General features: G+C 38.6%; 1 protein-coding gene across 3 annotated transcripts in view; it reads right to left on the reverse strand.

Moving 5' to 3' along the window:
- The window catches only part of TRAPPC9 (trafficking protein particle complex subunit 9), a 454,651-nt gene that overhangs the window by 278,032 nt on the left and 156,068 nt on the right, over positions 1-20,551 (reverse strand). For all 3 annotated transcript variants that reach the window (XM_062570665.1, XM_062570666.1, XM_062570664.1), the window contains one exon: positions 8,418-8,560. In XM_062570665.1, the coding sequence (XP_062426649.1) occupies positions 8,418-8,560 (143 nt within the window). The remainder of the gene's footprint in view (positions 1-8,417; positions 8,561-20,551) is intronic.

The following is a 20,551-nucleotide window of genomic DNA, read 5'->3' on the forward strand; positions in this document are numbered from 1 at the left end:
ACCATTGGCCTTCTTGGCCACAAGGGCACATTGCTGGCTCATGGTTAACTTCTTGTCCACCAGCACTCCCAGGTCCTTCTTGGCAGAGCTGCTCCCCAGCAGGTCAGCCCCCAGCTTGTCCTGGTGCCTAGGGTTATTCCTCCCTAGGTGCAGGACCCTGCACTTGCCCTTGTTGAACCTCAGGAGGTTCCTCTCCGCCCAACTCTCCAGCCTCTCCAGATCTCTCTGAATGGCAGCACAGCCCTCAGGTGTGTCAACCACTCCTTCCAGCTTGGTAGCATCAGCAAACTTGTTGAGTTTTATGTTCAAAGTCCAAACTGAATGGAAACATATTTCAGCTGTACAAGAATGTATATTCTAGACTACAAGATAACTAAAGTTTTTGAAAAGAGATTACTTTTGTTTCCATCTGTCATTTTGACTGCTAATGGAAAGGAAACAAGGTTGGGTTAAACAGTTTCAGAGTCTAAGTGGTGGAATACTAAAAATCACAATGTGCACGTTTTCCATTTCAATTCTGTTTTAATTGTCCCAGGGATTTCTGCTGGAAAAATCCACCATGAATTTCATGTTCAAGATTTTCTTTTACAAGCAAGATCAGAGTCTAAATATTAGAAGGTTGTGCATGGAAAAAATAGCATTACAAAGATTGTTATTTTCAGTTGGGTGATTTAAAATCTAAAGGTCTTCAGAATAACATGCAAAATTAAGTTAATAATCATTTCAAACATATTCTTTTTTATGGAAAATCATAGAGTTAATTCTAAACTGTCTTGAAGATTATTGTTTGAATTTCTCTGTTATACTCTGTTAGATAATTCAGGATATAATGTACAAACAGGTATAGATACAATGGATCAAATTATCTTCTTAAAAATTACTGTTATGATTCCAAAAATAGTCACAAAATTGGGACCAGGGGAACTAAGAAAAGAGACAATTGTATTTTGATCTAAATATTTCTTTCAGGGTACTGCAAGTATTCTTCCAATCCACTCCAAAGCAACATCAGCGGACCTGCTTCAGGAACATTTAAGGCAGTATTAAAAAGCAGATACAGCTGTCATGCTGTTCACTGCTGAGAATAACCTCATTGCAGTTCTGCTTCTAGCTTAGTTTTACAGTCAGTTAAGCAAGAAACACTGGGCAGGGGGATTTTGGCAAATTTTCTACACCCTCACTCAGCTCAACCTCCCCATTAACTGAAATCCATGTGTGTTTCTAAATTCACATTTTTGCTTTAGTGTCCTATTTGTTTCTTTTACTTTTTCCTTTAAACAGACATACACAACACCCCTACTTGTCAAGAGAAACCAGAAAGTTAAGAGAAGCATTTGGCCATGAAGACAGGCAATAACCGGCCAGAACACTCGATTCTCCGAAAGCCACTGACAAAAATAGCTACTTCACATAGTAATATTGGGGAACAACGGTCTAGAGCATCTTCACTGCTTCTTAAATTTAATTTTTATTAAACATGAAGTTTTCAACACCATGCTTGGATGACTAAGTCAGAAATTTATACATTTCATTGTTAAAAGGTTTTTTCAGCTATTCTAAGGATTGTCCTCATCTGACTTCTCCTAGCTATAAACCCTTTCTGTTATGCTAAATATTCCCAGCACATCTACAGATACTTGCAGATTTATGTTCTCATGTCTTTATGTGCCAAACGGTACATATTTAACATTTTGATCTCAAAAATCAATTCCCTCAATCCATAAACTACTTTTTGCTGCTCTTCTCCAAACTCACTGCAACATTATACAATTATGAAGGTTTAAGGTTAGCAAGGTGAATTGGATCTAACTTTCTATGTGCCATGAGTTCTTTGACTTCACTCACTTAAATCTATATTGAGCTCAATGGTGTATGCATGAATAAAGCGTATCTTCTAGAAAGACATCCAGTTCTGAGAACATAAAAAGGTTACTAAATCCACTCCTTGACAGCTCTTTCCAATGTTTAACCAATCTAATTGATCAAAATGAGACCTGTATTTGTAATTCAATTCGCCTGGTATCTGTTTCGACTGTTTTTTATTATTATTATTTTTCATTTAAAAAGAGTGAATTTAACACTCAATATTTTCTCCCTGTAGCAACATCCATTCATCTTAAACAAGTCAGATCTTAGCCTTCCTCAAAATCAACTAAACAGATTGATCTTGAAGTATCCAACTGAACGGCTTTTTCTCCACACTTCAGAGATCTGTGACTTTTTTACTGTATTTTTCATATTTGATTGTATCAAAATATATACATATTCTGTTTGAAAAACCAGACAAGGCAGAGCAGAGGATACCTGCTGTCTTAGTCAATTCTGCAGAGAACATGCAGGGAGGCTCAGTCTTCACTAAGCCAGCTCATAGGCATTTTGAAGATCATTTCCCTTGCAAGATCAACATACTCTCCATGCGATCCAGCTGTTATTAATTAGGCTGATGAAAAAGTTCATCAGCCTGGGCAGTGCAATACCCCAAAAGAGTAAAACTCATCAAGTATTAGATGCTTATGTAAACACAGATATGCTTCATCACTATGAACACATGACTGTGAGCTTCCCAACCGCATCCTTCTTCACTAGAGGTCAACTTCTTTAGTATCATGTAATCAACGTTTTTGAGTAGTGTACTGTCCCCACAGCGACTGCTGCCCTAACAGGTTTTAAGGTCAGATAACTAAGACTTAAGACATCTGCTTTTACAGCAACAGTTTGAAATCTGCAACACCATAGTAGGACACATGGTAACAAAGACCTGCAGGTATTTGTTCTTCCTCCTCAGTAAAACTCCTGAGCAAAACTGCTGGATGAAGAGCAAAAAAGGTAGATGCTTGGTGAAGAAACCTCTTCTATAGAAGCCCGGACCCATAAAAATAATCTGAATGAACTAAAGGAAAGATTCATCTAGCCCAGTGTGTAAGCAAAAATGTAACAGCAGAGCAAGGACACAGTGATCTTTTCCTCGCACGTTCTCCAAGCTATCCTCCAAGGACAGGGAGGGCTGTGGCTGATCTGCAGTCAAAAGAACTTGAGCGTCAGCAAATACGTATTTCGTTTTTCCCTTCTATTATTTGCAATGCATGATCAGGATTTGTACCCCACATCTGACTGCTAAGGAAGCTGTGCTGCAATTTAGTGTAGTTAAAAAGTAGGCAACCATGGAAATAGTAATTGTTCTGAAAACTTTGGTTTCATTAAGACACAGTGTTCCTTCCACCAAACTCGGGAGCTTTTGAGAATACTCAACGTATTCGAGGTAGTTCTTTCTTAGTCTCTTAACATTTTGGTGAAACTAAGTTGAAAATAAATGGATTCTAACATTAAATACTAAGACAAGTCTTAGCAGGGAGCACATTGCAGGCATTACTGTGGACTTACACCTTGTTTATAGAACTAAAACATTTAATTAAAAAAAACATATACTAGTGGTGCATGGAAAATTGTACTTGAATCTACATGACCTGGCACTTACTGAATTTACAAGACCTGCAGCAGGTCCCTTTTCCTTTGTATCAATTAAAGAACAGATTTTGAGTGCCTGCACCAGACAAGATCTGCAGCTGATGTCTCATCAGCTGTGCTGTGGTTTTAAGACAAGAAGAAAACTCCAATGCTTCAAGAACATTCAAAAATTTACCTTGTTCCATCTTTTTGAATTTACAGTATGGAAGACTAAGAAATGTCTAATTATCTGGCTTTCAAGTTTCGCACAAAAAGGAAGGCAGCATGTTTGATGTGCTGTAGATTGACTTCATCTACAAATTCAGTCCAATCTGTCACCCTTGCAATAAAGCAAAACAGAGGGATTTTCTGACTTTGGTAGATAGCTCTCATTTAAAACATGTTTGTCCAGATGCCATAATGGCAAGGGATGCAAGGAGAATAATGGGACCCTTTACAGTATTTAGATAGCAAAAGTATGGAGTAAAGCAGTATTTTTTCTGGCATCTTTTAGCGCTCTGTGCTTTAGCTGCTTTGTGATAACAGGCATTAAGGAACAACATTCAGCATCTGCCAAAATTGGCAGATAATATTTTTGAGAGGACCAACATAAAGGTGTTGAAGAGACATAGTTCATGACAATCTGGCAAGGACAGGTCTCAGCAACAGACTCTTGGAGCTAACAGTATGTTGAAATGAAGAGGTGCATCACGTGAAAGTGTCAACACAACGTTCCCCTTAAACTGAACCTTCAGCACTGTAACTCTACTGGCAGTCTTGGAAACAATTTGCTGGCAGCTGAACTGTTCTGAGGCCTGAAGTCCCAGCAGTAGTTTTGGGGCTAAGACCTGAAAAGCAGTGAATTCACGTGGTGTGCCTAATTACAGAAGAGGGTGAAACGAATTTTATTATGCTGATTTATGGATATTTTAAACCTAAAGGGTCAAGTATATCCCAGAAGCTCTTCAAGACCGCAGCCTGGGCTCACACCTCTTACGCCCTGCTAGAGGGATCCTTCAGACACCAACTTCTAGCTTATGTATCACAGGACAAAGATCAGTCAGTGAAGTGAGTTAAGGGCTGCACCAAGCTCGCTACAGGGACTTGTACAAATACAAGTTAAAAACACGGAATTCGCAGGGTTATCTGGATCTTAAAACCTAATGAAGACAGTCAATGAAACTGCTCTAACTTGTGCGGTTAAGCACCAGCCTGTGGATGAGTGGATATAATTATAGCAAGCTACTCAGGAAAATATAAATCCAAACAAACAAATAAAAAAGAGCTCCAGATGTATCAATGACAGCTCCCCTGTATATCTGCTAATCAAGTTAAAAAAATAAAAAAGAAATATCAATTAAGTTTGGAAGACTTTTTTAAAAGGTACAATCTCTAAGTTACTATTGAAAGAAAAAAATCATACACATTTTTTTCTTCTTTTTCAGTAAAAGCTTAAGGAATAAATCAATGTTAAAGTTTTTAAAATTATTTTATGTTGATTTTTAAGCCCAGCACCTGTTAAGCTATTGTTTCTTACTTTCATTGAGGTAAAATGTTAAGCAACACACAAACAAAAAAACTTAGAAGAAAGGGAAAAAATGAATTGAGGAAATGAAAGTAATGACCATTTTCATTCTAAACTGACAGTTGAAAAGCTAAGTCACAAAACACAGTTTCTCATAATTACTGAAAAAAAACAATTTTGAATTTAAACTCCAATAGAGTTGAAGCAACGAAATCTCAGCTGCAAATCAAAGGGAAACCAAAAATTCAAGATTTTAAAAGAGAAACAGTGAAAGTGCAAAATTTGACTTACATTTGTTGTAACTGAGTCTTAGAAATTGGCAGAGATGATCAAGAGTCAAGAAACAAGCTTTGCTTCACCTAATGATAAATACTTATCCTCAGGTGTTTGGAAGATACTTCTACAATTTTCACTTAAAACAACCCAGAAAGATACGCAACTGCTCTCGTTGACAAAGAATCGATACTAGGAAGCGCAACAGTAAAGCAACAGCGTTCTGATCACTAAAACCATTAATACTGAACAAACTGTGGGAGACAGTGAGCATATAAAAATCAAATGCATGACAACACATACCTACGCTACAAAAAAAGAGGTTTGAATAAGCCTTTTGACAGGTCCTGCAATAGAACATTTCTGAAAGACACTTAAACTACAATTTTTCCCTCAATACACTAAAGCTTTTAGGCATCCTGCTTCAAAGTCAGTCACATTTTTAACTTCGTTTACAGTCAGCAAATCACTTAAAGCTTGCACTGACGTAAAGGCTGATGTGTATGATGAACAGGCAAAGAATGAAGCAAATGCATATAACGTGAACTTAAGCATTTGGCTGAACTGCAGCAACTATATATAGTGCCTGCTGCTATAAGACCTGGGAAAGCGTACATGGCTGAATGATGCAGAAACTGTACCGTTGAATTAAGACCTCAATATATTTTATAGGTTTTACGATTAAATATTTTCCAGGCGTAGCAAGTTCCTGAGAATAGACTGGCAACACAGGGGAAGAGTAACCTTGTCTTACAGAAAGCATCATTGCGGAAACCTAGCACGAAAAGCAAACGTTTCAGCAGTTGGTGGTCAAATAAAATCATCGTGCTATACTTTAAGCTCTTGGGGAAGAACTGCAGCTTCAAATCCAGGCTAATCTGCGAGTATAGGAATGTAAATTTATTGAACCTTTAAACTTTTACCTTGAAAAGTATACTTAAGATAAACAGAGTATGAAGGACGTTTATGACACTTTGAATAAAAAGGATTGTGCAAGTAAATAATAAACACAAAAGGAGTATTTTAACCTATGTAATGAATCTTTTTCAAAACCAGGATGCTGCAGTATTTGCATTTCCAGGTTGATACAGAGAGGTCACTTACAAAGCCTTGACAACCTTAAACATGCCTAAGGAAGAGCCACTGCAGTGCCAAAACTCTACACATCATTATGTTACTGGAATTTTGCAAACAACTCTTCTAGACAGTAAGTTTAGACTTTACAGGTAGCATTAGATTTACTTTTCTAGAACAGTTCCTAAAATAAGAAAATTATGCTTATTACGCCACGCTTCTAAGCAGCAATATATTTGACAAAGCTGCTTTCCAATAAAACCATGCAGTTTTAGGTCTCTTCTACCAACGCTTGACATAATATAGCTACTCATAAAAAAAATCCATTTGAGACAATCCCATTTGTCTAATTTTTAAGCATCTTTACACAAATTATTGCAGTACTTCATTATCCTTGTTTAACATAAAATTCCTTGCTGCACACAAAGGTCATTTACTGTATTACCTGCTGTGAAAAACAGATACCTATCTGCCTTGCACTTCCATTTACGTAAGTAAAATCTTAACCCCCTCCGCAGGCTTCTCTTTAGCTTCAGCAGGTCCAACAATTTTAGTCCATTAGCATAAGTCATATTTTATCACACTTCTCGCTCTAGACCTTCTCTAACTCAACCACATTTTCTTCAAATCTCTTTATATTCAGGCCCCCAACAAGACACAGAGAATTTTTCCTGAGGCTTCACCACTGCTCACAGGAACAAAAGAAATACTTTGTGTTTTGTAAGCTAGGCTGCTGTCTATCCAATCTTTGCCCTTTTTGCAACGGTACGATATCGGTGACTTTGAAAACGAAATTTGGTCCCGGTACCTCCACTGCTGGTATGCTTGTCTTGCCTGTCTTTGGATTTTCTTTCTGAAGTTTGTCATGAAAAAGGACCTGGGATTGGAAGGACTCTCTTGGCTCCATTAAATTCTACCTCTATCATCAAGGTAAGATTATATAATTGCATTGAAAGAAGTTCAAACCTGAAACCAAACAGAACACTTGCTCCCATTACACATGCCAACACACTTTTCAATAATCCTGGTATTTTGGTAGTCAGAAACTAGAAGGGGATGTAATACAAACATATTCCGTTTCAGTTTATAACAATTTCTTCTTGTACTAACTTTATCCTTCACCTTAAAGAGCATTTCCTCCTTCCCGGTACCTCAGAAGTATTTATGGACTGAAACAGCTCCATTTTCAGTTTTCCTTCTTCCCAACAAAATCAAGCTCAGTTTTGCATCTCTTGAATAACAGCTATTCCAATGCCACGCTGGAGTCCTTTTGACTGCCAAAAGTTTGACTACATCCCAAATATTTATAAGCTGCAAAGTATGTAACTACTAACATAGGTGAACTTACATGCAGATATTAAAAAAGAAGATAAAGGATGAGTAAAATGAACTTACAAAATCCATCATTGCAAAAGCCAGTTTGCTAAAGCAGTATGTTAAAGAATATGAAACTAATAAAAAAATACAGATTAAGAAATCTGCATTTAGCCACAAATGAAGACAATTACAGCAAAAAATATTCAATAAAACTAATTCCACTCACAGTTGTGGATGAATTTTGGGCAATCAAAACTTAGTAATTACAGTATTCGACCATCATCAGATCACCATGATTTTTAAAAATCGCTATGTACATGTGAAACTACTTCATGGCTTAAAAGAAGAAAAAGGCACCAAAAGACAGAATGATTACAATTTATTCCTCACTTCCAAAGACAACCATTTCCAGACACATTCTCTGCAAGATGATGTTGGGGCAACCACAAACCAATGGAATGCAAAACATACCACAGCAGCAAAGACATATAGAAAGAAGTCACCAAGTTTTACAATAAACCGTCAAAATTTTGTCCTTGTGAAGTGAAGCGTCATGAAAAAAAAAATGGAGTTTCAGAAATTTCCCAGTGCTCCTCAAACTCCTTAATCATAGTTTGAGGTCAACTGGGGTTAAACTGTTCAATGAAAAACAAAAAAAATTGAAAACTCGGGGACATAATTCTTTACCTACATGTTCTGGGTGATGCCATAAGTTTCCTGCAAGCTTCTGACGTTATAGTCAACAGAGCAGAGATGTGTCAGATAGAGTCAAAGCAAGGCTTACCTGGTAGCTGGCAGGGTGCTGACCCGTGTAAAGAAAACGGATGGCTCCACTTCCACGTGGAGGCCTAGCGAAAGGTTCCTGTAATACCCTTCAACGTGTCCTGGTCCGCCGGAGTATTTAAAATTCAGAATGGCTTCCAGGGTCTAGAGAAATAAAATTAAATTATTTGTGAGCTATGTTTCATTGCTGTGTGTGAAAAAGGCTCAATTGTATGAGACTATTCGACGTGATTTAGCAGTAAAGTTTCGAGACCATCAAGAATTCATCCTCCTAAACCATCTACTCTCTTCTCGTAAGAAAAAAGAAACATCCACAATCAAATGACCTCATCTCATCTAACCAGCTGCTATTTTTCCCCCTAATCCTTTCCAGTACTAAGGACTACAGAACTAAGTCGACCAGACTTCCCTTCACATAATTCCTCCCTATGCTACAGTTAACTTAGGAGAAATGAAAAGCTCATTTTCGCCTCTAAGTGTTTAGGGTTTATTAAATGATATGCTCTTTATACTCTAAAAAAAATATTGACCCAGTCATTACCTTCCTAATAAAATAGGCTTTTACAGTTCTCGACTGCAGCCTCATAGAGCAAGGTTAAACAAAACCAGAGTGTCTGCTCTCCATATAAGTCAGAGTAAACCCACAAAAACTAATACAGTAAAAATAACTGTTGACCAGATCAAGTGCATGAACCTTATCTTTCCATAAAGTTCATTTTAGAGAAACATGATTGTTTAGCAAATAATAAAAAAGGGTTTCTGCTAATACTGGAAAATCATCCAAAAAGTCAAGGCAACACAAGTCTAGGGAAACAGTTATACCTGCCAGGCGTCACCAATTCTCAGACAGTTAAAAATACTTTCCATTTAAAATCAAGATTTATAAGGCCTTTTATGAAACTTGTTATTTTTTTTCCCTATAAGCTCTAAGGAACAATCTATACAGATCTTTTAGCTTCCAAAAAATACTCAGGTTTGACACAATTCTGCCTCGGACTGAAAGCACAGAGACACTCTTGCACACAACTTCTTAAAATTACCATAACGCAGTGATTGAAAAACCACCAAATCAAGAACTCAATGTTTTGCTCCATGCATGCGCATACATATTGCGCATATTTCCAGTTTTCTTTTAAGTCATGGGGGCTAATTGTATTTCCTGATTTAGTTTCATTAATATTCATATGAGTCAACTTATACTACAACTCAAAATATCCCCTGGGCACTGTTTATGTTAATTTCTAATTTGCAGCTAATGAACTCGAGCTTCTGTCACATCAGGCAAGGTAATCAATATTAAGTACATGTGTCTGACGCTACTTAAGTCATAAGGTAAGAAAGAGTTTCAATTTTAATTACGAATTCTTCTATGAAGACTCTACCTATGTATGCTCGGTATTATTGCTGTAATATTCATGGTATCCTGCTTTGTAAACCTACTGCTATACGGTTACTTGCTTTGTTCTGCATGAGAGCTTGGCACCAGGTTGCAGCACTAAGTCCAGTCCGATGTAATCACAGGAAAACTATAATAAAGGTTAGTCCTGAAGGCCACCGAGCATTATCGCTCCCCAAGCAAAATGCTCCCCAGCATCCTACAACAACTGAAAAATGTCCAGAAAAAGTGTAAAAATGCCACCATCATGTGCCACTGATGAGCACGACAGCTTAGGAGCATCATAAAATCTACCACAGTGAGGACTGTATCGACAAAAACTCATTCATGTAATTTAGGGTGATAATAGCACTGATACCACATACACAAGATGTAAAAATATAGACATATACGTACTCCTTTCAACTGCCCCGCACATGCCTTGGAAGAACTCCACGTATGACAGGAATGATTGATTTTCTCTCTCTAGGACAGAAGAAAACCCAACACTTTGGTAAGCTAACGCCACAGATTTAACGACTGCGGGACACGCACTCCAGCGGCCTTGTCAAACCAACCCAAGTAACAGACTGAGCTGCAGATTCTGTTAATCTTTCAGGATATCCAGGGAATTTCTTCAACTTCGCTAAACTGCATCGCTGCAAACCAGCAGGAAAAGGCAGGGTGTCCGGCAAAGCTAATTTTGCCAGCAGATGATCCATAAAAAAAGAGGAAAGAAGAATGGAGCATGTCTGGAATTCAAAATATCAATAAATCTGGGGAGGGAGGCAGATTATGGATTATTGCTCTTTAACCCACTTGGGGACTTTGGCTGGATGAATTTGCATGCTGTTGACCACTTATTGCAACGGTCTTTCCTTGTGCTGATGAAGGGATGGAAATACGTCTCTGTGCTTAAGTTGCAGGTGCCAAGACTCTCAACTAAAGGCAGCAGACATTAATACCACCTTCTCATTTGGAGAAGAAATATTTTACTCATAAGCTATCAAAAATGACCACTCTGGTTTCTTGACCTATTTTGTCCTCAAAGATATTTTCTACATAAACTAGGTACTTTAAAAAAAATCTCTCCAGTCTGCACTTTGAAATCCTTGTCACATCCACTCCCGTAACAGAATTAAAAGCAAAATTATAAAAGAACTGCCATTTGAGTAACACCAGGTAGCTAAGGAAAAGCAACTAAATGACAGCAGAAGCAGCTTCTGGCCTCAGTGAAGTATTGAAAGTACTTGGCGAGAGTTGGCACGTGCCTGAGACTCCCCAGATACTGTCTGCAATCACTGTGCAGAAATACCACAATGTACCACTGCAGGCTCCCCCGTATGATTTAAAAAATAGAGGTACAGAAAGAATATTAAAAATATTTAAATTCAAAATTCAAGTTCCCTTCCCATATTGATTTTCTGATTATAGAAAATAACTCTTACTAAAGCGTATAATTTGTCATAAGATTAAGGCTTGAAATTTGAAAAAGAACATATTTCAGGTGCGTAATCTTCAAAAATACCTTCCTTTTTATCAAATGACATGCCCTACAGTACATGTTTTCTCTCCAGAGCCCATCACGCTCACCATCTCCTGCTTCTCGCCCGAATTAGCACATGCATTAGCAGGACACGCTCCACAAGAGGCAATGCAATCACTTGTACTTAGCCAGCCTGTCTGACTTTCAGCCCCTTTTCTCTCCCGATTGAATGCCTTTTGTTTTCTGGCCTTTAAAAAATAATAAAAATAATAATTACATTATCTGCCTCCCTTCTTTCCTCTCACTTCTCAGACAATCCCACTCCCATACGCAACTCTGACGGGCCATCGGTGATACTCATCAGCAAGGAAGAGAGATAAAAAAGGCACTAGTTCATCTAGTCCATCTTCCAAAAGACATCGGAGAATATCTCTCAAAATTAATTTCTGAATTTCTTCCACTGGGTACCACGCTTCTTAAAGCCTTTCATCGGTTGCACACTTGTAAAGAAGTAACACTTCTCAGCAATTTCAGCTGCTTGAGAACATCTTGTAATTAATTAAATTATGTGGCAGTCACAAAGAGAAAGTGAGTTTTTCAAACTAATTAAGGTGTCCTCAGTAGCAACAGGTAACCCTGGAGATAAACATACCAGTGACAGCAAAGTGCTGAACAGCAACGATTCCACTTGGGGCACCTCTAACTCCCTGTAGAGCTGGGTACCAGCCACTTACTCACTGATGAGTGTGGAGGATTCCCAATTCATGATGATATTCTCTTTCAATGCTAAGCAAAATACTCCAAATTACCTAAGCGTTACTCTAAGAGGCATCACGTCTTCTCCATTTGGTACGTTTAAAGATAACATTGCACTTTGCATGAATTAAATCAGATCACCTATGAAGCAGATGAGCACCAACTTTAGTTTCTACACTTGTGGACTTGAAATATCACGATAACCTTGCTAAAAAAAATCACTTTCCAATCAGAACAGAAATAACCTCCTTGCAGACACATTTCAGTACGAGCCCAGCTTGCTGTAGCAGATGCTGAAACACACAGCAGCTATTTCACAGGATTAACCGAGTCAGCTGCAAGCAAATGTGGTATTAATTGGCTAGTTCTCTCCCTTGTTATCTCAGGTTTTTTAATTTCAAAAAAAAAAAAGAAATATTGAGTAGCCCTACAATATAAAAAAGATTCATCCACATTGCATTAAAAAAAAAAAAAAAAAAAAAAAGAACTGAAAACTGGTAACTACGTCCATATGAAGCTCTCTGCAAATACTGGAAGTACCAGTGTTCTAATCTGTTTAATGGAGTTCTTTGCAGTTTTGGATCCCATTCCTTTATGATCTCCTTCTTCATGTCAGTTCCTCGCTTCTTCCCTGTCCTGCTCAGTTAAAAGAAAAACTTCCATCACCAAACTGAGAAAACTTTGCAATGATGGTTGAATTTTCTCCAGGTGCCAGAGGTTCCTCAGTTCTGACCTAAAATTGTGTCTGGTAACACATCTGCTAACAAGTATATTCCTTGTCATCCTCTAGGGATTTTACAATGTATAAAATAAAACTTATTACAACTGCAAGTTATCCTTTTAGCCCCATTAACAAAAGAATCCCCTGTTCCTCGGTGCTGCCTCTTGGGCTGGGCCCCGCTTTCCCGAGCCGCACGTTGAAGCCCTGCTGCTCCTTGCCTTGCTCCATCCAGCTCTTGGTCCACCCTCAGCCTGCAGCCACGGGGTTTACCCCAGTCCCAGTTATCACAGAGCCCAAGAGCACTTTTTTGCCCTAGTCAGATTAAGGGGGTTTTATCCTCTTTCTATACATGGCTCCATATCTTAATTTCCTATCTTTACCATAAAAATTAGCTAGTACAGGCATTACAGGTCAAAACCAGGAAAGGTCCAACCTCACAGAATCTGCAAGTTCTTGAAGCCAAGCAGCACGATTCACGCAGCAAAGCCGTACACTAAACACGGCTGAATCTTTTTCAGGAAGGATGAGAAAGGGAGCTCCCAGCAGCAGGAGGCAAAAGGAGATGCCCGGGTCACGGAAACCGAGGACGAGGGGACCCAGACACAGTCCTTGGGCTCTGTGCAGGCACAGGCTGTGTCCAGGTTTAGACCTGGTCTCATGAAAAAAATGAGGCCAGAAGGAACTGTCAGGTGAGATGGCATTTAGAAAGAATACATCTCTGTCCGCGAATGTCTTTTTTAAATAAGCCTAAGTCTTTGCATATCCTTTTTCTAATGCACATATTGGGGATCCTGCCATTGATTACTGTGCTATTCGGTGCCTTCAAGAACAGTATCTACTGGGACTACGTCTATGTAATCATCCAGCCAACAAAACTGATTTAAATTAGCACTTTCTTGAGTTTTAATTCATGGTAGCCTAACAAAAGAAAAATACTTGCAATTTTTGCTTCTTTCTCCTATCACTGAGTCTATAAACCATGATTTCACATGGCAACTTGACAAAGGATAAAGTCTGTATAAAAATCAGGCTTAACAACAGTGTTGAGAGAAGTAACAGGTGCCTTTGTACAGAAGCCGAATATCCTTTGGTCTGCTTGTTCTCAGGGAAAAAAACAGAAAGAAAGAAAAAAAGAAAGGCACGAGTGTGCATGGACGCACACACCACCACCAGGAGAAAGAGAAACCACTGACCAGCTAGACCATAATTCTTGTGGTCACAAAACTCTCCAGTCAAATCAAAAAGAGCTCCAGCTAAATGTCAGTAGCACCACGTTTCTGTCACTTTTGGTTGACAAAAGCCAGGCAAAGAACAGCGTTACTGGGATGCAAACACCCCCACAACATACCTTAGGCTTCCAGACCTACTGAAGTTTCTCAGCTTTGACTCGTCTGACCAGTCTCTCGTTGCAAGACGGAGACCGCAGAGGCTTGCAGGCTGACCTCATCTTCCAAGCTTCCTCCATGGAGGAATCCAAATTATAAACCAATAAATAAATTAGTTCTCCTTTACGGCTTCAGGGAACACTGCCGGTATCCGGCACAATTATGAGACTGCCTGAGAGAGGTCCAGGACAAGAACGGAAGATCAGAAGTGTAATGAACAACACACAACATTTTCCTATCTGCAGAAAACATCATATCATAGTTCCTAAAAACTAACTTCTATCACAAATTGCTTTCTTCAGATGAATTACTTGCAGGAATGAGTGCATGGTGACATTATGAAACTGCAGAAAGAGATCTACTCGTCGTTCTGTCTCTCATTGAAGAATATTAGTCTATTCACTTGCGGCTAACCTGTCTGGTTTTCTGAAACATAAAATATATTTTAGGTTTTCTGTATTTTCTAAAAGATACAAAATTCTTCACATTCTTTTCAAATTCTCCATTATAGCTGAAAAAAATAAATCCTGCATTTTTATGAGAAATCAAACAGTCAAGCTAGGACAGAAAGTACCTGTCCCTTTTTCTGACTGTAAATCATAAAGCTAACCCAAATCTACAGAATACTTAGGCGATTGAGGCAGAATTACTAATCTCCCTGTAAACAGGAAATACTGTCCCAGTAGATGCTGCTCCTTAAAGCATCAAACAGCACAGTAATCAATAGCAGCATCCCTGATATATGCATTATAAAAAGGATGCACACAGGTAATCATCCTGTAGGACTGAACTGAATCCTCCGTACCCATTTTTTTTCCTATGCCTACCATTAAGGATATACATGGCAATCATAAAAGCTACGATAAAATTCTTAATAACTGATTGGCAATAAAATAAATTTTGTGCCACCGTAGTAAATTAAATCCTTTTTTATATAGAAATACAAACTAAATCCGAATTGCTGTTGCTGTTACATTATTTATCAGTCTAAACCAAGATTAAGTATAAATTTTAGCACATGTTACTCAGCTGAATTTACATGCCTGGTCTATGAAACAAGCTGAGAAATATTTGCTTGTTGTGCTCAGGTTCTAGAACAGATTTACGCAAAGACGCCTACTGCACGCACACCAAATTTCAGTAGCAGGACTTGCGGCACACCGATGTTTAATCCAGCTCATTTATCTGCATTTATGTCTAGTTAAGGCACTGAACAACGAAACTGCAGCATCCCTTGGTAAAAATAGCACAATGGCACGGAAAAGTAGCTGAAGCTAAAAATAGCTTCTGCAGGCATATGCTGTGAATTAAATAGTTCATTTTCCCCTGCCCAACCCTAAATCAGTAAGCTTCAACAAGGAATCCCTAGTGAATACACACTGGAGCTCAGTAAATCCCCCTTGAGCTTACAAGGCATATTCTGAATGTGAGCTGGCTAAAAATAGCCTTGTTTATAATGAGAATGGAGATATGAGCAGAATAATATTAAGTTTAAAGGCAGCCATGCTACAGTCATTGCACATTTGCTAGGAGGGTGAACCAAAGGTCGCTCTCACAAATAGGTTATACAGATTGGCAGATCAAATACAACAACCTTTCACTGCAGAGAATTCATTTCACATTCAGCTATGCACTTGCTAATCGGCTCTTGCAGCTCTGTATTCACAATTTATGTGGTGTGCGTTCTTTAGGCGGAACACGGGTTGTGATTTCCAAAAGATAGGAGACATAAAAGAAAGTATATAGCATCATTCCTCTGGACAGTACTCTTCCCTAAAGTTCAAATCTCCTCTGAAAACATTCGGAAAATGTAATACATACTTCTTCTTGTAACATTAATCACAGAAATCTAGAGGCAAATTACATCCAGCCTACCAGGACAGTAATACGGTGGCCAAACACCAAAGCAGATGATGCATGCTCAGAACTGCCTCTGTCAACTTAGATGCATGCAATACTGACCTCATTATCACAGAGTCTGAGTCTTGGCTGAGATATGGATGAGAAATTAGGCATAATTTACATACGAGTAATTTTTATTCTTTGAGTGTGTCTGTGAAAGGATCCCACTGAGAGTGTTGGGTCTATCGACACTAAACTACAGAGCCTTTTACGAAATTGTGTGCTTGGAAACTACGCACCCTCGTTTCCCATTCTTTGGACGCGGACTTGAAGGAACGGAGGGGCCAGTCATCATGCGTGCTCTTCAGTAACTTCTCTAATTCTGAAATTCTTACCCTGATTCTGAAGTTAGAAGGTGAAAAGGAGAGTAAATACAGATAATGATCATGAGGAATTGATGCGGATGAACTGTCCCCTCATCCTTTGAAGGGGAAATATTCTCCATACAAAGACCAACATCTCAGCCTGGCTCCCCCAGCAACCGCTATGCAACATGTCCGCGCTGCACAGAAGCTGCAGTGATGCATCAGCAAACGCACCTCCTCACTGAAACCTCTTCTTACACCTCACTGCAGGCTCCCCAAGAGTAAGAGCACAAGTTGTCGGCAAGTGCCTTGCAGGTACAGGCAAAGGATGATACTGAAGGCTCCAACTGGAGAAACACAAATCATCAGCCCTCAGTTAATTCCCTGTCACTAAGGGTGTGCAACCGTGAGAGGTGGCTAGAACCAAAGCTAGGGCACAACAAACAGAATAAACAACAGTCAGCATTCAGCATACATAAAGTGTCCAACATATCATGAAAACATAGTAACAAGGATAAAAAAGCACCAAAAGGAACAGGAGCAAAAAAACAAAAAAGAAGTGTTACAGACCTGACATCCTCATACGAATGACACATCTGATCAATGTTGTTTCTCATCCACGTACAGGTCCTCTCTCCCTTTGCAGAGAAAGGGAGAGCACTGCTTTTTGAAGTGCTACTCAGACTTTGAATTTGCTGCTACAGACTCAGCAATCAAGTATTATCATTCCGCATATATGCTGGGTTAAGTAAATTAGAATTTTTAAATGGAGTATGAGAGGTAGTTAAGTGTGAGTGCAAGTTTTCTCCTCCAACTCTCCCAACCAATAAGGCAATACACCACCACCAAGCCAGAATACACTTGTAGCAACAACCTGAAATCTCTGGTAACACCACCAACTTCTTCAGTTACTTCTTTTTTTGTGCTGAACATCTCTATCCTATTTCACACTTCCTCAGCAGTAGCCCATCCTTTTTCTCTCCCTCTTCTGCTTCTACCATGTTTTTTTGCAAGAACAGAGAGTTAGACTGCACAACTAAGTGGGACAAATACAGAAGAAATACTGTTTTGTTCTTAGTTCCCTTATATTATTCCTAATAATCTATTTGCCTTTTTCACTGCTAAGAATTGTGCTTACATCATCACAGAACATCTCATACCTCCAAGGTCTCTTCACTGAACTGGTTTTCATCATTGCGTATTTGACGTTGACAGCTTTTTCTTTACATGCATTACTTTATAATGCACGTGTTGATCAATGTTGATCTCCACATGAAGTTTTAACACCATATCTCTACCACAGGATTATCTTGTAACTCTAGAAGGTTGATTTTCATATCTGCTACCCTTGATAAAGTTTGTTACAATGCTGGTCACCCACATGCGCAGATCGTTCCTGAGCACGTTGAATGGCACAGGCACAACACAGATCCTTACGGAATTACGCTGGAGACCACCTTTTAGGGAGTAAATGGACCATTTATCCTACCTTTAATCAACTCCCGACTCATGGCAGGACCTTCGCTTTTATCTCATAGTGTATTTGTTCCTTTCATAGCCTTTTGTGCGAGTCTTGTTGAAAGTGTTTCAAGAATCAAAGCAAGCCATATCAACAAATTTTCCTTTGTTCACCTACCCGGCATACGCTTCAAAGAGTTCTGACAGATTTGCTAGCCGTGATTGCCCTCCGCAAAAAAAAAAAACTTTAACAATATCTCAATACATATACCCCCTATTATCATGAAGTCCATTATTATGTTTCTGTTTTCACTATGCACTGCAGTAAGAGCAAGGTAAACGTGTCAGCTGCTCTGCTTCCTCAATGACAGACAGTATGAAATTACCTTTCCAAGATTTACAAACTTTTAAAGTACTGAAGAATACGAAAATAATCCCAGAGGAAGAAGAAAAACAGTCACATGTTCCCCTAGGGCATATAGTCAGATATGGGTCCAGGACTTTCCTCGTTACCCAAGCAAGCAAAATTCAGAGCTTACAATATATGTAACCCATCCCATAGGAAAGGCACATGGCACACAGAAGGTCTCCCGAGAAACTCAACCCTCATTCTCTGGTCATATATGCTTATTTTTATAGAAATAAGCCATAACCATATCCACACCTTCAAATGACCAAACAAATGCTCCCCTGCAATTGCAGAAGCACTTTAAAAACTACTTATGCATCTAGCAAATCAGAACAAATCAGAACATATAAAAAAATACTTGAAACTACGTAATCAGTTTTTTTACACCCCAGCCCTTCGGCATGCTTATGGTAAACAATCCTACGTCCATGTTCCAGGAATTCCTATGATTAAGAGAGATAAGCCAAATTACATGATTGTTCAGAAACATGAGCAAGAGGAAAAAAAAAAGTGGTTTCAAAAAAGACTACTTGGAACAACTTAATAGATCTGTTTTTTTATCACAGTCATTAACATATAACTATGGAAGACTGAGTACTCCAGATTCTTCAGCTGCTAATGGGTAGGGAACACAGGCTGCAGTAGCTCTATCAGTTCCACAGTCAGGAAACTTACTGAGCTGAAACTATCGCTTATCTAATAAGGGATGAAAAGGGTGTTAACTGGAATAAATATGGCACCTTCCTCCTATTTAATACGATGATAAAAATGAACAGGATGAAAAAAGTGAAATCAGTTTTCAGGGATTAATACTTCCGAAATTAAAGGTATACTATAGTTTAGCTAGAAATCAGGTCCTCGAGTTGCAAAACAGCAATGTTTTCCATGCTAATGTATCTTCTTTCTTTCACTGGGTACGCCACCCTGAAGTTAATATGCCAAGCAACCAAGCATTCACTCATATTATTAAAACATACAGGACATAATAAATACAGTACATGTGATTTCCTCCCATATTTTTTCTCAATATAAAGAATATGGCCTTAGCTCTTCAGTAAACACAGGAAGATAATTGCAGATACAAATCAGAAGTAGAGACAACACTAAAATTCATTTCCTCCCTTCACTGATCCCATTCTGCCGTAATTCAGCCAAGCAAACATGCCTCGTGGCAATGAGACCCAGCCCCGTTGCCTGCTCCTGGTCTCAACTGCAGCAAAGAGTCCAAAAGGCTGAGAATAAACTTTCAATCCTACAAGTGCTACAACAGTAAAAACAGACAGGTTTTACAAAAGCAGAAGGTCTTCAAAGAGATGAAAGCTATTACAGAATGTTTTCTCAGAAATAAAGATTTTTAAAGGGCTAGTCACCAATGATTTGGACTCTCTACATCAGACTAGCATGTAAGATGAGTTCACAATTTATTTCTGAGCATGATCTCGTGGTTCGGGTGATGCTTGGAACGTCATTGCTTCCAAGCTGCAACGTGACTATTCATATACCTGTATTCCTCACATCACAGACTACTTACGGTCTAAAAATAACAGAATAGCCTGTAAAAGTACCATCCAAAATAAAGGCACATTATATGTTGCTGCTGTTTTCCCCCCTTCCAGCACAATGGATTCTGGAAAGTTAACTGGAAGTGATTACAATTAGGTCCAATAACTCAGCATTAATGAGAAAATCAGCTGACTCAGAGATCTTTTCCAGGAGGAAATTTGACAGATCTAATTCCAGCACCTAAGCTGTAAAACCATCTGAAGCCATCATATGCTAAAAAGCTCGAAGAGCTCTCTATTTTCTAAAAGGAGAAGGAACAGAAAATCTCCTTTCTGTGGGAAGAGGACAAGATCAGTCTCTGATTCCTTCTTTCTTTCTTTCTTTGAGAGCCAAGGATACTATGTGCATTCCTTGCCTTCCTGGAGATAGCTACACATATATAAAATTCCAACAAAAATCTCTTTCTCGTGTGATCACTTGTCTTCCTAATGATACCCAGTGGTGAACTGACCTACACAAATTCTTAACAGATTTCCTGCCATATATAACTTTTTTTAAAAGGTAATCACTGTCTGATCATTAAATCACTGTTTTGATTTTGTTTTGGATGCTACTTGATTTCTAATGTATGCAGTTAGCACACATTTAAAGGGATTACCAATGCTTATTTAAAAAACACACTGAGTCAGCTCACTCTGAGAACTTATAAATATTCAGCAGGAAACTCCCAAACACTGACTCATAACTTCAGAGGTTTAAAACAGACAAATTATCATGAATTTCCCAACTATTAGTCATACTGGATTGAATCAGAAGCCACAACCTTTGCATTTGT

This window comes from Rhea pennata, chromosome 2 (assembly GCF_028389875.1).
Source record: "Rhea pennata isolate bPtePen1 chromosome 2, bPtePen1.pri, whole genome shotgun sequence".
Lineage (NCBI taxonomy): Eukaryota > Metazoa > Chordata > Aves > Rheiformes > Rheidae > Rhea > Rhea pennata.